Source organism: Orbicella faveolata, unplaced genomic scaffold, assembly GCF_042242905.1.
Source record: "Orbicella faveolata isolate gen_17 unplaced genomic scaffold, um_ofav_v1 contig_35, whole genome shotgun sequence".
Lineage (NCBI taxonomy): Eukaryota > Metazoa > Cnidaria > Anthozoa > Scleractinia > Merulinidae > Orbicella > Orbicella faveolata.
The window spans coordinates 20924569-20938768 of record NW_028301564.1 but is presented as its reverse complement, the minus strand read 5'-3'; the positions used below and the strand labels follow the sequence as shown (position 1 = coordinate 20938768).

General features: G+C 40.3%; 3 protein-coding genes across 4 annotated transcripts in view; 1 reads left to right on the top strand and 2 right to left on the bottom strand.

Annotated features, from left to right (window-relative positions):
- Positions 1-5320, bottom strand: part of LOC110064063 (cytoplasmic dynein 2 heavy chain 1-like) — a 57542-nt gene extending 52222 nt beyond the window's left edge. Inside the window, exons 1-6 of the mRNA XM_089273201.1 lie at positions 4385-5320; positions 2908-3302; positions 1918-2169; positions 1542-1615; positions 797-968; positions 476-651 (exon numbers count right to left, since the gene is read on the bottom strand). Coding sequence (XP_089129327.1) covers positions 476-651; positions 797-968; positions 1542-1615; positions 1918-2169; positions 2908-3302; positions 4385-5009 — 1694 coding nt within the window. The 5' untranslated portion in view covers positions 5010-5320. The remainder of the gene's footprint in view (positions 1-475; positions 652-796; positions 969-1541; positions 1616-1917; positions 2170-2907; positions 3303-4384) is intronic.
- A 758-nt stretch (positions 5321-6078) lies between these two features.
- LOC110064061 (tartrate-resistant acid phosphatase type 5-like) lies at positions 6079-13969 on the top strand. 2 transcript variants are annotated; one of them, XM_089273204.1, is made up of 5 exons: positions 6079-6391; positions 7541-7762; positions 8095-8184; positions 9025-9239; positions 13529-13969. In XM_089273204.1, the coding sequence occupies exons 1-5, from the start codon at positions 6136-6138 to the stop codon at positions 13787-13789; spliced, it is 1044 nt and encodes a 347-aa protein (XP_089129330.1). In that variant the 5' UTR covers positions 6079-6135; the 3' UTR covers positions 13790-13969. The 2 variants fall into 2 exon arrangements, with proteins under 2 accessions (XP_089129330.1, XP_020626723.1); XM_020771064.2 differs by lacking the exon at positions 13529-13969 and adding an exon at positions 10039-10554 and having other exon boundaries at positions 6121-6391.
- LOC149103707 (uncharacterized) overlaps positions 12032-14200 on the bottom strand; it is a 153962-nt gene continuing 151793 nt past the window's right edge. The window contains exon 2 of the mRNA XM_089273202.1: positions 12032-12055. The gene's annotated coding sequence lies outside the window, so the exon portion shown is untranslated. The remainder of the gene's footprint in view (positions 12056-14200) is intronic.

Sequence of the window (14200 nt, the reverse complement as noted above, 5' to 3'; positions counted from 1 at the left end):
TCAATTTCGATTTTTGCCTTTTGATTTTGATTACCTGTATTTCAATTTGATTATTCTTACAATATTAGATACACAATGTAAACAACATACAACCCTAAACCCTCAATTTGAGGATGTAATACCGACAATGAAAATGAGCATGTCGCACATGGTTTGCCTTATTTGGAAATTCTCATTTTTACCAAGCAACACAAAATGGCACACGAACTGCAAACGTCTTTGCTCGTCAATCAAAAATGCACATTTTAAAGAGTTCTGGATTCTGATTTCACAATATACGGTACATGTAATAACTCACTGAGGGCACCCTGCGAAAGGTATGCAAAAAAATTGAACCAAAATCGAAACATGGAATCAAAGATTCAATAGAGAATTTGATTAAACATTACAATACTAATGGATGTAGATCTTGAATTATGCGTAACACTGTTTGAAGAACATTTACAATAAGTCTGTTTAAAGAGTGATGATTTACCTGAGAGGCTGTTTAGGATCATCAATAGCCGTCATCATTTCACTGACCCAGCTCTCAAACTGGTCTTTACAGTAAGATCGTAACTCTTCAATCAGCTCTGAAGCTTCTCTCTTGAACCCTTTGAAACCTGCCAGGTCTCCCAAGAGGCTCTCTGCAGTTCTAAGAGTTTCTTTTACCTATGATTTCAAGTTGCATGTCCATGATTGAAATGTGTAACACTGTTAAATGTTAATTCATTACAAAGAGCATATACTGTATACATGTACCTGAAACCAGTAATATATCAGAAAAAAGGCAGTAAAAGGTTATAACTACACATACCTTAGAATCCAGTTGTCTGACCCAAACAATGTTGTTCACAATCTCAGGCATGTTCTGTCCCTGAGGAGGGCCACTTCCATCTTTATTACCTGAATAGGAATTCTGAGTCCTGGAAATGAAGTCATCTCGGATACTCTTTACATAAACTGTCAACTGACCAAGCAAGGTCTCCCTAAAAAGAAATGAATATTAAGGAATTGGTGCCTGCTAAGCACAAAGGTATTTTGCATGAATTAGGACTTCATGTAATTAGAAAAAAGAAGATCCCAACAAGGGTTATTAGCTGCTATAATTGTAATCCGCAAATACTGCAAACCTGGTACCTCCTTTCATCCAGGGTATATTGGGGACCAGTGAATTAAATGCTGGGGGACAACCTGGCAAGGAACCAGTTTGTATTCCATCCAGAGACGAGAAGAAATACTCCAAGTTGCCTTGTGCCAAGAAAATACCAGAGATACAGGTGTTAAGTGTCACCCAGAAGTTATGTAACAGGGAACACTTGTCAAAACTTGTTCCATTGCCATGTCGTATGCACTCTGGTACCCAGTCTCTATCTGTTCAATATTTGTTCTATATCCGTTCTGTATCTGTTATGTACATGTACCCTTTTGCCAACGTGTTCCCTGTCAGATTACATTACCTGTGAGTGGTACTGTAAGTACAGCTGTAGTGGTCTGATGGGCCCCCAGACCTTATGTAGGCTCACACTTACCCGTACAACAACAAACAAAAACTTATTCACCTTTCAGGAGCCAGCTCTTTGCGTATGCTTGGCCTTTTGACAAGTTCTTTATATCTTTGAAATTCTCTCAAAAGCTAGAAAGAAAACAGACACAACTCGTTTTGGCAAAAAATTGAATTTTCAATATAATTTGAGAGCTTGCTGGAGGGCACAGTGACCTACAATGTACTGGAAGCAGAGTGGATTTTCAGGGATTTTCAAATTTTCAAGGCAGGTAGGGGAAGCTGCATGTAATTTTATTTTCTATTGCTGAATATAATCATCCTCAGTGTTACAATTTACTTGTGGAACACCCAGGATTGCCTATTGGGAATAGGGTACTACATGTACTAATATAATTTACATTCATATGTAGATAAAAGCTTTAATTTATTACCTGATGTGATTTCATTGCAGACAAGTCACTGAGCTGTTGTCGAAGTTTTCCAGCTATTTTCTGTTCAGCTGGAGCCATTCCTCTCTCATACTGCGTCACAGCTGCTCTCCACTGAGGTTCAGTGTAGGGGTTGTGATGTAGTGGATTTAGTCCAGAGAAAGGAGCAAAGGCTTCTGAAGTTCGTAGTTGCTGTCTCTCTGAAGTGGACAGCAAGCGAACCAGTTGTTCATGGACTGTTCTCAAAGTCAGGACCTAAAAGAAACAATATAATGAAATTTGTTAGGACAGTGGCAACTTTTTAGAATTGTGCATGTTTATGCACTGTACGCTATATATAGTACCGCTCAAAAAAGTTACCACCCTGTTGCAAGACGACACTTTCCTATTGCAAGACAGCATTCTCATCTTGAAATGAAGCAAGAGGTGGCAACTTGCTTTTGAGCAGTATGGCACAGTTGTGAAATGTTTAGAATAAAAATGATAATTATTTAAACAATAAAAAGAATACTCTAGACTTCCCACTAACTATTTTCCACAACTATTTAAAATAAAGCGTCTATAATTATTAATAAATCATTGTTTGACAAGTGAACCTTTTTTCATGTAATTTTTTTCCATTTTTTTCAGTTGCTCCACATGAGCAACGTTTAGCATGTAACAACAGTATTGTCCACGGTTTTTTACACCTTACAAACAAAAAAGTGGTTGCATTAATATAATTTTAAAATAATTAGTTGTCAAGTAAGATGAACTGACAACCAATCAGATTTAAGCATTCTACAAGTACTAATGATGTTTAATCAATGTTTTCTCTTTCAAATACAGTTTAATAGGTTTGTATTTTAGAACTGCATAAGAAGTTTTCAAGAAGTCCTAAGATTCTACTTAAAACCAATCATTTTAATTTAAATACAATGTAGGATGCCATTTGCATTTAAATTATGATAAGAATACAGTAGATCTATTGCATGTAGAGTTACAGTAGCTTACCTCCTCAAGCCTTGCAGCAAGTTGTGACAAGTTTTCAGGAACAAATTTCTCTCCCCTCCAGGGATGCGGGAGGAACCTCTTCCAGTACTGCGAGGTAAGTGTCTCACCACAAGTCAACACCCATCTCTCACACACAGTTATACCCTTGCGCATCGCATCCTTAACTTGCTGGAATGAGTCAAGCCAGATGTCAAGCATACCAAGCTTCCGTTGGACATAACGACCCAAAGCGCCAGCCATAACATCTAAAAGGTGTTTCATGCGTGCCTCGGGATATGGCTTATGATCCTCTTGTTTCCAGATCTCGTCAAGAGAATCTTGAGTAGACTCCAGAAGTTCCAGGACATCGTCAAGATCCAGTGCATCAAGATTAGAAAAATCTTGAGATACATTTCCTGCAAATAAAGTCTCTTCAGTAAAAAAAGTAAAGTGCACTTAGTATTCAAGACAGTTATGCAAACCCTCAACTCCATCTCGGATTTGATTAACCTTCAAGAATTCCCTCACCCTCCCGAGTGAGTGGAAGTATGTCAAAGGGGCACCTTTTTTCAATTAAAGGTATCTATTCAAACGGGGTACCTTTTCTGTCAAAATGGTATACAAAAGGGTACTGAGTTGGACCTTGGGGCAGAACCTCCCCATATAGAATTTTTCAGAGTACCCCCCCCCCCACGCCAAGGACAGGGGGGGGGCTTAGGGTAACAAGCCAAGATCATGACGAAAATGATGATGATGTTCACCAACAGACAGCTACTTTTGACAACCCTTTTATGGGTATAATCGCCTACACCTTGAAATCGCCTGATTGCATTCAATGCTCAATGTATGAGCCCAAATGTATTTTTACTGAATCCAATTGCCATTACAAACAGAACTTATTACATGCACACGTAAGGCTGTGAGCACGCAGGATGAACCAAATCCTACGCTGTGATCAGCTATACGAGTGGGCAAGATGGCACCATCTTGCCTGCTCAGGATTACCCACTGTGTCCTGCGAGAAAACAGTGTTATTTGTCCAATATAAATCCTTTATTGACCAAGCTTGGCTTGTTCGGTCAAGATGGCTGGATATTGGCCTCTGTCTCTTTCTTTGCTTGTACAAGATGTATATGAGAACTTGGCCAATACCCAACCATCTTGTCCTCACACTTGGTCAATAACCCATATAAATTTACCACTAAATATGCCCAAGGAGCATTCAATATAAAAGCCATTCAAAAATGGCGCCCATGCTGAGTCATACTGTACATGTACATTGCACGTAATTTATGACATTTGTATCAGACTTGTGGCTTCTAACAGTCGCTACCAATCTCGAAAAAAATTATTTCCATAGCAAGAATGAAGAAAACAATTAAAATAGCAGTTTGGAAATAGTGTTTTTTTGTTTGTATTGCGAAGCGGAAATTTATTTTCTCCATTTGTTGCTATGGACGACGACATAAGCAAACCTATTTTGTGTCAAGTCGCTTACCTTTCTGAAAACTTTCTTGAAAAAAAGATGCCCTTTCCCTCTCCGATAAATCATAGCCCGACACAGATGCGTCCGACCAATATTGAAACTCGTCTTGCGGAGTCAAAATCCCGCCAACATTGTCTTCATCGCCCACATTAGCTGCTCGCGAAGAAGAGCTGTCTTGTTTTCGCACAACACTTCCCAAACCGGCTTCGAGCTCGCTCAACAGACTCTGTAGTTTCGGGTCGAAATTTCGGCTCCACTTTTCATCCTTTAGCAATAATGGAGCAAACACTTTCTGTACAGAGTGGTACAGGGTGTTTACCGGCGAAGAAAGCATCGACGAAACGAAAACGTTTTGGTGAAGATTGTCCGGAGTGATGGCCTCCGGTTGAAGCTTGAAGAAGACCAACACTTTCTCTGCCGTGTCACTTGGCTCGACATGACTCGACAAATTTATAGATTTCTTTCCTTGGTGGACGTCATATTTTGCAGCTAACACTGGCGAATTTCCATCATCTAAGAAAATGTTGAGTTCCTTCGAAGAATAAACTTCGTTCAAAACACTGTCGGAGCTTTGAATTCCAAAATAATTGCCGGTGGTTGCAACGACAAAGTCTTTCCTTGCATCTCCAGAAGGCATGTTTGAATGACTAGCTGTTACGTTCCATATTAGATGGACTTTGAATCACAGAAAAATCTTCTATTCGAAGTAATCAGTTCATTTTTACAGTAACTTTAGATCGAAAATGCGAATAACCAAGACGATTTTCCTCGGTTGTGGAGGGAAAATTCTTTCTGCGCGGAAGACTGAGTCGAGGGTTTTGAGGTAGGAAATTTACATTGGAGTGAAGTAGTGAAATGCGGATTTTGGAATGCGATTTAAATTGACGTAGAAAACTTCGAGTAATAAAAGCTGAGAATGGAACAAAAAATTAAAACTGAAGAAGTTCAAGAAAATAAACAAATATAACTGCTCAGAAGCCGCAACATAAGAGCAGAAAGTAAAGAAAAGCAGCGGGGAACTGTTTCATGCGTCGTCACGCAACGCTTTGTAACGCATTCATTTGTTTGGGGAATATACATGTACTAAGCCAATCGAAGGTCATCGAAACTTTTCCTTTCTGTGATATCGTTTCCGGCAAGGAGTAGCCTCTGTTGCCACCCGCAGCTTGTCTGTTTTAGGAATTTGAGATTCAAGTGATGAAGTGACCGTAACACAACACCGACATTGGAGACTTATTTGGTTGGGAACTTTTCTCTTCTTTTCATGGCAGTCGCCACACTTAGAATTCTTCTTGGTCCATAATCTAAAGTAGTTGGAAATGAAAACTAATTTATGGAAAAAGTGAAGGTGTAGTCTGCGTAGCTGGCAGCATTTCGCTAGGTCGCGTCTGCGGCGCAGGCTACATAATTTTCGCGTGCGAGTACTTTGTTTGGACTGTGGAGGTTTTTGCACTCGTATGAGTTTCGAGTCACCAAGATATCAACCGAGTTGGGTTCGAAACCTCCTGCTACCCCTTGTTTCAGCGGTGAAGACTCTAGCAAAGCTGCGAAGCCGCGAGGATTGGATGAAATTGCCTGTCAATAAGGTTTGGAAACAAATACAAGAGTGCGCCCTCCCCGGGACGCCTTCTATGTCTTCTATGCCTTCTATGCCTTCTATTTGATCGTTGAGCTTTCGAGAGTGTTTGTGCGTGTAATCACGCTTTCTCGTATGATACATCACATGATCCTTGAGTTTCCGGTGTCAGTTTCAGCCTCACGTGATGGTTTTGGCTTCAACTTCTCTGCTGCTTACCGAGAATAATCAGTTACTTGTAATCATGGCCGGTACACGGATTCAGCTGGTTATTTTCCTTCTAAGTCTTACCTTAGTTCGCGGTGACGAGCTGCGGTTTCTTGTAATAGGTGACTGGGGAGGAATACCTATCTGGCCATATACAACCCCGTACGAGACAGCCGTCAGCAAAGGCATGGGGAAAATCGCACAACAACTGGGAACACAATTTACCGTCGCTCTCGGTAGGAAATATGGATTTTATTGCCTCGAAGATATCGTAGATTAATTCAGTACAACTGTACCATGGGCAAATGATGCTGGTAATTTTGCACGTGGAGACAAAGTTTGTTGGGACGCTATTTCAGACAAAAATATGCGACGTTTAGCACGTTTAGAGAACCTGTTTTGGAACTCCGGCGTTTCTATTATGTAACCCAAAGTTAACTAGAAATGGCTTCCTTTTGCGAAAACGTTAGAGGAGAGCATTAAATGAGTTGCGTGCAGACTTCTGTTATTTACTTTGTTTCAAGATGAGTGCACGGTTTCAAATCCCCCGATTTTTTAGGAAAAATAGCTATGTTCACAACATCATTCCGTTAGGCACAAACTGCTCAAAATTAATAAGGGACTCCCCACTGGGTCTTTCATCGTTTCTGTTTGAAGTCCTCTGATACCGACACGAAGTGGATCTCCTTTAGAACGAAGTGCCAGATGAGTTGGACAGTGTGTTCGATACAAACGGGGATTCGTTATAAACGAAAAATTCCCGTTATGACGAATTTGCTTGACGAATTTACTGGAAAATCCGATTAAAATCGGGCCAAAATCCTCTTGATCTTGGGTTTGGGTAATACTGAGCTTTACCGTGTTCGAACCACTCACAAAGGGATAGAATAAGATCAAAGGATATCTGTTTAATTTCGCATTCTACAAGTACATCCGCGTGATGACATCTTATTATGCTAGAAGTCTACAGCTCGCTCACGCGCGATCATACTCGCGGTGTCGCGGGCGTCACTACATTAGGTATTGTTTCATGCATTTGACTTTATATAATAATTAAATGAATGCGCGCGCTCTGATTCAGCTATGGTTTATTGTGCCAGTAAACTCATGGAAATTTCGCGTGTCTTCTGACTTGGGATGTTGAGAGAATACTCGAAGAATTCGTAAATCACTCGCCTGCGGCCCGTGATTTACGAATTCTTCTCGTGTTCTTTCAACATCCCGCGTGGTTTATCAGCCTATAAACCATAAAACTCGTGGTCTATTGCTTAAGTAACTTCAAGCTAACAAATAATGGTCATCTGCCCAAATAGTGGCAATAGGTTACAGTTAGAAATATGATCTTGCTACAAGTAATGAGACCGTTTCCGATTGACTTTGTTCAGGTGACAACTTCTACTTGAGTGGAGTAAAAAACGTAGATGACAAGAGGTTTGAAGAAACATTTGAAAGCGTGTTCACCGCCAAATCCCTGATGACCCCGTGGTACTTTTGCGCCGGAAATCATGATCACCGTGGCAACGTATCAGCCCAGATCGCGTACAGTTCCAAATCAAAGCGCTGGAATTTCCCAGACTTTTACTACACCAAGTCTTGGACGATTCCTGGTAAGTGCTGTTTGTTAACCGTCTCCTCACCCGCAAGAATATGTATTAATTAATTTGCTTATTTATTTATTAATTAGTTAATTAATAATATTACCTTAATCAAGCTTTGAAATCTGATTGCTTGTTTTGTTTTAGAGTTCCACTCTCTTTGGTAGGTAAAAAGATGTAATTTAGAGCAAAAAAACAGCGATTGGTGAATAGAAGCTATTGTCACAGGAGCCATGAATAAATCGCACTGCTGAGAGCCAATCAGATTGCAAGGATAACCACTGATTTAAAACTGGATGTAATAAATCGATTAATCAGTCACTGTGATTGTCTTTCCCTTTAAGGTTCTGATGAGACACTGCAGTTGGTTCTTTTAGACACAGTGCTGCTTTGTGGTAACTCGGGACATGATCAATCACATGCACAGCCTGAAGGTATGTAAACGACTTTCTAGATGCTTCTTTGGTGAGTGATCTTCCACGTTGCTTAGTAAATTATGATCCTTTTCATCGTCCTCGTTGTACGCATGCTCGGACGATAAAAATCGGAAACACCGCGGTTACTGCGAGGATTTGCCGAACATAACTCGACTGAGCATTTGAATGGCGTGAGCAATTCTGTGGCCTGCAAATCATACAGGAGACGAAATGGAATAAAATTAAGTGCACTTCTCCGGAAACTGGTAAATAACGGCTTACACGTCGTTATTATAAGCACTTTCTTTATAAGAACGATCAGGTTGAGCTTATTCTGTGCATTGTATAGAAAAAGTTTGTCAATCTGCAGAAGGACTAAATCTGTCCACACACCCTCTATTTTTTATTTGAGTTCGTCGAGATCGCAAGCTTAGCGAAATATTAACCCGGTGATTGGGTTATATCGCGAAAACATAACGGGGTGGGGCCGGGGAAAGATTCTAGCCAAACAATTTTTGTCTGTGGGCAGACTACAGAAGCTAGGACAAGACCAAATACATGCTAGAACTCCCCCACGGTGCAAGACTGCATAAGCCTACAACTAGACAAAATCTAACCGAGTTTGCTTTCACAAGAGGTCGACTTCTCGCCTGTTTGTGTTAAAATCTATTGTACACGGTCCGGAAATAATATTGAATTTGATTTTGAGAAGTTTTGTTTTTGTTTTGGTAAACCAAATTAGATACTTATGCCATGCTTTTCCCCACTGGCGCTAAATTGAAAGTGTTTATAGGTGACGCCCGTGACGTCGCGAGGAAGAACTTTTATTCATTGAATTGTGTAACCAACAAATTTCAGGGCCCGAGTCAATTGAAGATGCCGAAGCGCAGTGGGATTGGCTGGAGTCGACTCTTCGTTCATCAACAGCTCATTATCTGATTGTGGGAGGCCATTACCCAGTGTGGTCCATTGCTGAGCATGGTCCCACTAAATGTTTAGTTGACCGACTGAGACCCTTATTACAGAAATATCACGTGACAGCCTATATCAATGGACACGATCACAATCTTCAGGTGAGTGAGTTCTTTTGATGTAACAATGAAGCGTTAAATATTGTATTTTCAAGATTTTTAGATTGTGTTGTAGCAGTTGCGCACTTCTGCGTTCTCATTGCTTGGCCTTGACTGGATTTCATTCAATAAAATCAAGTTAGTTAATGCGCACAGTCGAACTGTTAGGGAGCCCGTAGCCTAGCTGCCAGAGGACATTAAATTGGGGGTCACAACGAGCAAGACACGCGCGAGAGTCGAAGCAGCATGAGCGTGTTGCGATTAGGAAAAGTTTTTCGCACTTTACCAACACGTCTCGCTCGACTGGTCTCGCGTGCGTGTATGACTGCTCGCAAACTAAGATAACCTGCATTGGACTAGCATCCCATCCAGGGTGGAGAAAAACTCCTAGTCGTTTCATACTAAACATACCAGAGTTGAGAGTGACAGCGCGTCTCAGTTTTTTTATCTGTTCTTGTCATTCTTCTTCCTGGCTGACGAGCTTCTTCTTCGTACTCCTGCTCCTCCACCTCCCTCCTCCTCCTTCTCTTCCTCCTCCCCCTATTCCCTCTTCCTACTCCTCTTCCTACTCCTCTTCCTCCTCTTCCTCTCCTCCTCTTCTTCCTCTTCCTCACGCCAAAAACTCTATCACCATCATCACACCACACCGCTCTTACCAGCCCCACCATCGCGGTCACCATAACCATACACTTGTACTTCTTCACCTCACTCTCATCGATATCTTTTGCCAGCTGGTCTGATACCTCTATGTTTGTGTCTTTTTACACGCTTGACATTTTCCTGAACGACTGACCACCTATAGCACTTGAAGGAGAAGAACTCCTCTGTTGAATATTTCGTTATTGGAGCTAGTGGCAAGATAGACACAAGTACAAACCACAAGAATGCAGTACCTGAAGGCAGCTCCCTGTTTTTCTGGGCTGACTCCAGTAAAGGTGGAGGATTTGCAGTAGTACACGTCGAGGCGAGTAACATGACGTTAGAGCTGGTGAATTGTGATGGAACTTCTCTTTACAAAAGAATGCTCTATCCTCGTCAGTCAGTGACACTTCGTTAGCGCCACGTAAAGCTGTAATTTTACAATAACTGTCTAATTTCTCGCTCGCTGATTGGTTCATTTTTATCATCAATAAGAGTACAAACGGATAAAATTTTAATTTATGCAAGCTTTCAACTTCAACTTTCAGCTGTCAAACTGTCAACGTTTTACCAATGAGATTCTATGGACTTTTTTAAGTAGCCAATCAAAAAGCGAGAAAAGCTATTGACAATGTTCGCGTCATTTTAAATAAAATTCACTTATCTTTGTTTACGGCAAGTTTACGGCGTCTTTTCCCTCATTTATTCCCGGCATTTGACCATTTTGGGGGACTTGTCATTGTAAAAAAGAAATCGACGTCAGTTTTTAATGCGTCTGTCCTCTTAGTTATGATAAATTTCGTCATAACATTGTCAAAGTTTCCACAGCCCCTTTGACAATGTTATGACGTAATTGATCATCAATAAGAGGACAGACGCATAAAAAGAACTGACGTCGATTTGTTAATTTGAAGGAGGTTGAAGCGTAACGACTAAATAAACAGGTTCAAGAAGCTACGAACATTTTTACAAAAAATTGTCTATCCTTGTTCAAAACAATACGATACAATACATTACAACACAACACAATATAATGCAATACAATACAATACAACACAATAGAAGTTCAATGTGCAATACAGCGAGAGACGTGGTCTGTTGACAGCCACATGTGAGGTGTTACATCACATGAAAAATATAGGCATCTTATCCATTGTTTGTTCACAGAGAAAATGACTACGTAATCTAATAACTGATTATAGTCTCGATTTGTTGGTAATGCTTGAAACCCTGAGGATATTGGAGTAGAAAGTGTTCGGAAAACTGTCGGGTATATGTTCCGTAAACCGTTTAATTGTTACACACACGATATAAAAAAATTTTTTTCCTTTGTATAGGATACGTGTGAACATTTTACGTAGGGGCCAAACCACCCCCCAAATGTTTCGTCAGTTCTTGGACATTTCACATTATATATTATTTCGCATTACTTAAAAAGTATTGACTCTTTCTACACCAAACTTGGCAGATAAGCAGGAGACCTATTGCAAATTATATTTACGTGAAAAATGTCAGTAAATGTCAAAGTTGTGACGTCACAGTGATGACGTCATGTTTTTTGCCAGTTTTGAAGTTTTTAATATGCATATTTTTTACAATGTGTTCGAAAGAGCACATCAAGGGGAGTTGAAAGCTGAAAAAATTTTGTCCATATCACAAAAATTAAATGAAATATGGCATTTTTAAATATGAAAATAACTCTGCAAAGTATGGGGTCCCCCCCTTGAGAAAAATCCCCAAATTGGAGTCGTAATTTTGTTCCAGCAAATGCAGCTATGTTGCACATGTGATGTGTCACATGACTAAAGCAAAAATAAACAAGAAAATCTCAATAAAAAATTATCCCTCTAGTGTTATTACGTTAAAATTAGTTTTGTTACGTCATAACCTGTGACGTCACCCGTTTTTTAACTGTTAATATCATCCTAACAAAGCCGAAAATCAAATTCCTAAAACCATACGATTTTTGACAACATCAAGCTTTCTATTTTTCTAGATTATTAGCCTTCCTAGAAAAAAACTGAAAAAAATAAACCAGAGAGACTGACTTAAGAAGGACAGTATGGTTAAGCAAATTCCGGGGGGGGGGGACAGCAAAAAAATATTTAATTTACCATATCTCGAAAAATACTCATCATAGCAAAAAACGGTTTCCGGCATTTTACTCCTCAAGTCAAGGCCTCTCCAATGACATAATCTTTATATCAGATTTTACAAAAAACTTATAGCACGTTTTGGTGACGTCATCAGTTATGACGTCATAATCTGACATTTTGTCACAACTTTTAAATTAAAATAAACTGGAGAACAAAGAAAGCTCTTCGGCCAAACTTGGTTCAGAAATATATAAACCAAGCAAATATAGCCTTCATGAAACATTAGGGGGTTGGTTTGGCCCCTACGTGTTCATCGGCAATTGATGTTTTTTTGTACGTAAGATGAAATATGAAGATCGCTTGGCCACACTGACAGACCTATAACTCCAGTTTTCAACACAGCAGCAACATAACACAACAATACAATACAACGCAAAGCAACACAACACAACACAACACAACACAACACAACAATTCAACACAACGCAATGCAACAAGCGCAATGTAACACAATGCAACGCAACACAGCACAACAAGTTTATGACGTTGTTTTCGAAACATGACGCGAGAGTATTACTGCTTACCCTGGGTTAGTAGCTAGTCTAAAGCAGGTTTTTCCCCAGCATTCTGTTGGGTTGTCATAACAGTTCGCCAGCACCCAGTTACATCCAGAGTAACCTGGGATCAGACTTGGGTCTCATCCACACTACGCCAGAGATATTTAAAACGAAGCTTTATTTCTAAAGTTCGGCCTTCTGTCCCCACTAATCCGGAGAAATTGTCCTCCGAAAACGGAACTTTTCGAAACGCTCTTCATGCAGACCGAATTTGAAAACCCCTGCTTTGCGTTTTAGTGTTGACGACAAGCATTTTAAAAACGGAGCTTTTCGAAAACGATGACGTCACGATAATCATGTGGTCTCTCTGCCGGAGTCTTCCTTAAACGCAAATCCAAACTGACGGCCGCGGGTAGCCAGGGTGGGTTGAGGGGAGGAGGGGAGGGCGGTAAATTAGACCTATAGATCGTTTTCACTGTCACGCAATAAAAAAATAAATCGAAAACCATCCAGTGGAAAAAGCTATGAAATTATGATGTTCTGGAAGATAACTAAATAAGTCACTTCTCCAAGTTTCAGGCCTGTGCGTTTCCCCAAACTTCAGATATTCGTCGGAATGTTTCGCCGATATTTACAGAGCCCAGTATGAAAACGCCATGTTGGTGTACCTCCGTGGTACACCAATATGGCGGCCGGAAAATAGTGTAAACATCTGGAACTTACTTTGGCTATCTAGGCGACTGATTGTCAGCACTGTGAAAACGATCTATATTATGCGCATGCTCAAAAGGTGCACTCAAGTGTTTCTGTCGTCAGCATTTTCAAATTCCTCCGGCGTAGTGTGGACGCAAAACATTTGAATCATTTTCAAAACGCCGTTTTCAAATTTCTCCGTCATAGTGTGGACGGAATCTTAGGTCTTTTGTAGTATGTCGTCACATGACGTCACTGAGTGCACCCTCTTACTTTTGTTTGTTTTCCTCGATCGTAACCTGTACAGCACTTGAAAGAGCCGAACTCTCCTGTTGACTATTTCGTCATTGGGGCAGGTGACATAGTAAGTAAAGACACAAGCAACAAAGATAAAGTACCTGAAGGCAGTTCGCTGTTTTTCTGGGCTGAATACTTTAAATTTGGAGGATTTGCAGTGGTACACGTCGCGGTGAATAACATGACGGTGGAGATGATGGACTCCTATGGAACTTCTCTTTACAAAACACAGCTTTCTCCTCGTCCATCAGTGGCCTCGAGCTCCAAGTGAATTTTGTCTCCTTTCCAGCTATCATTTGCACGTTAGCATCACACAGCAACGCCTTGAAGACTAGACACGACTGAGTTACGCTATAAAGATGTTTACTTCTTAGAAATATGGTGTATTGTTATGCGACCTAATAACTAACTTGATAATTAAGAAATACACAAAATTTTCTGCGTTTCCTAACGGTTTATAGAATGTTTTGGGAACACAAGTGCAGACCAGTGGTTCCATAGCGAGTTCTCCCAAACTTCCTCGGTTCAATAGGCCATTTTCGATATATAAAAATTCTACTATGACTCCGATGCTTGGGGGAATAAAAAAAAAAAAAAAAAGAAAGAAAAAAGAAAAAACAATTATTCATCCCTCGACCTCGATATGATTTCTTTTGTTTTATTCCCCCAAGCCTCGGAGCCG

Excerpts from the sequence above, each read along its gene's own strand:
- LOC110064061 (XM_089273204.1), top strand. The coding sequence starts at position 6,136 with ATGGTTTTGGCTTCAACTTCTCTGCTGCTTACCGAGAATAATCAGTTA. Across the intron at positions 6,392-7,540 it reads ACAATTTACCGTCGCTCTCG|GTGACAACTTCTACTTGAGT; the intron begins GTAGGAAATATG and ends GACTTTGTTCAG. Across the intron at positions 8,185-9,024 it reads ATCACATGCACAGCCTGAAG|GGCCCGAGTCAATTGAAGAT; the intron begins GTATGTAAACGA and ends AACAAATTTCAG.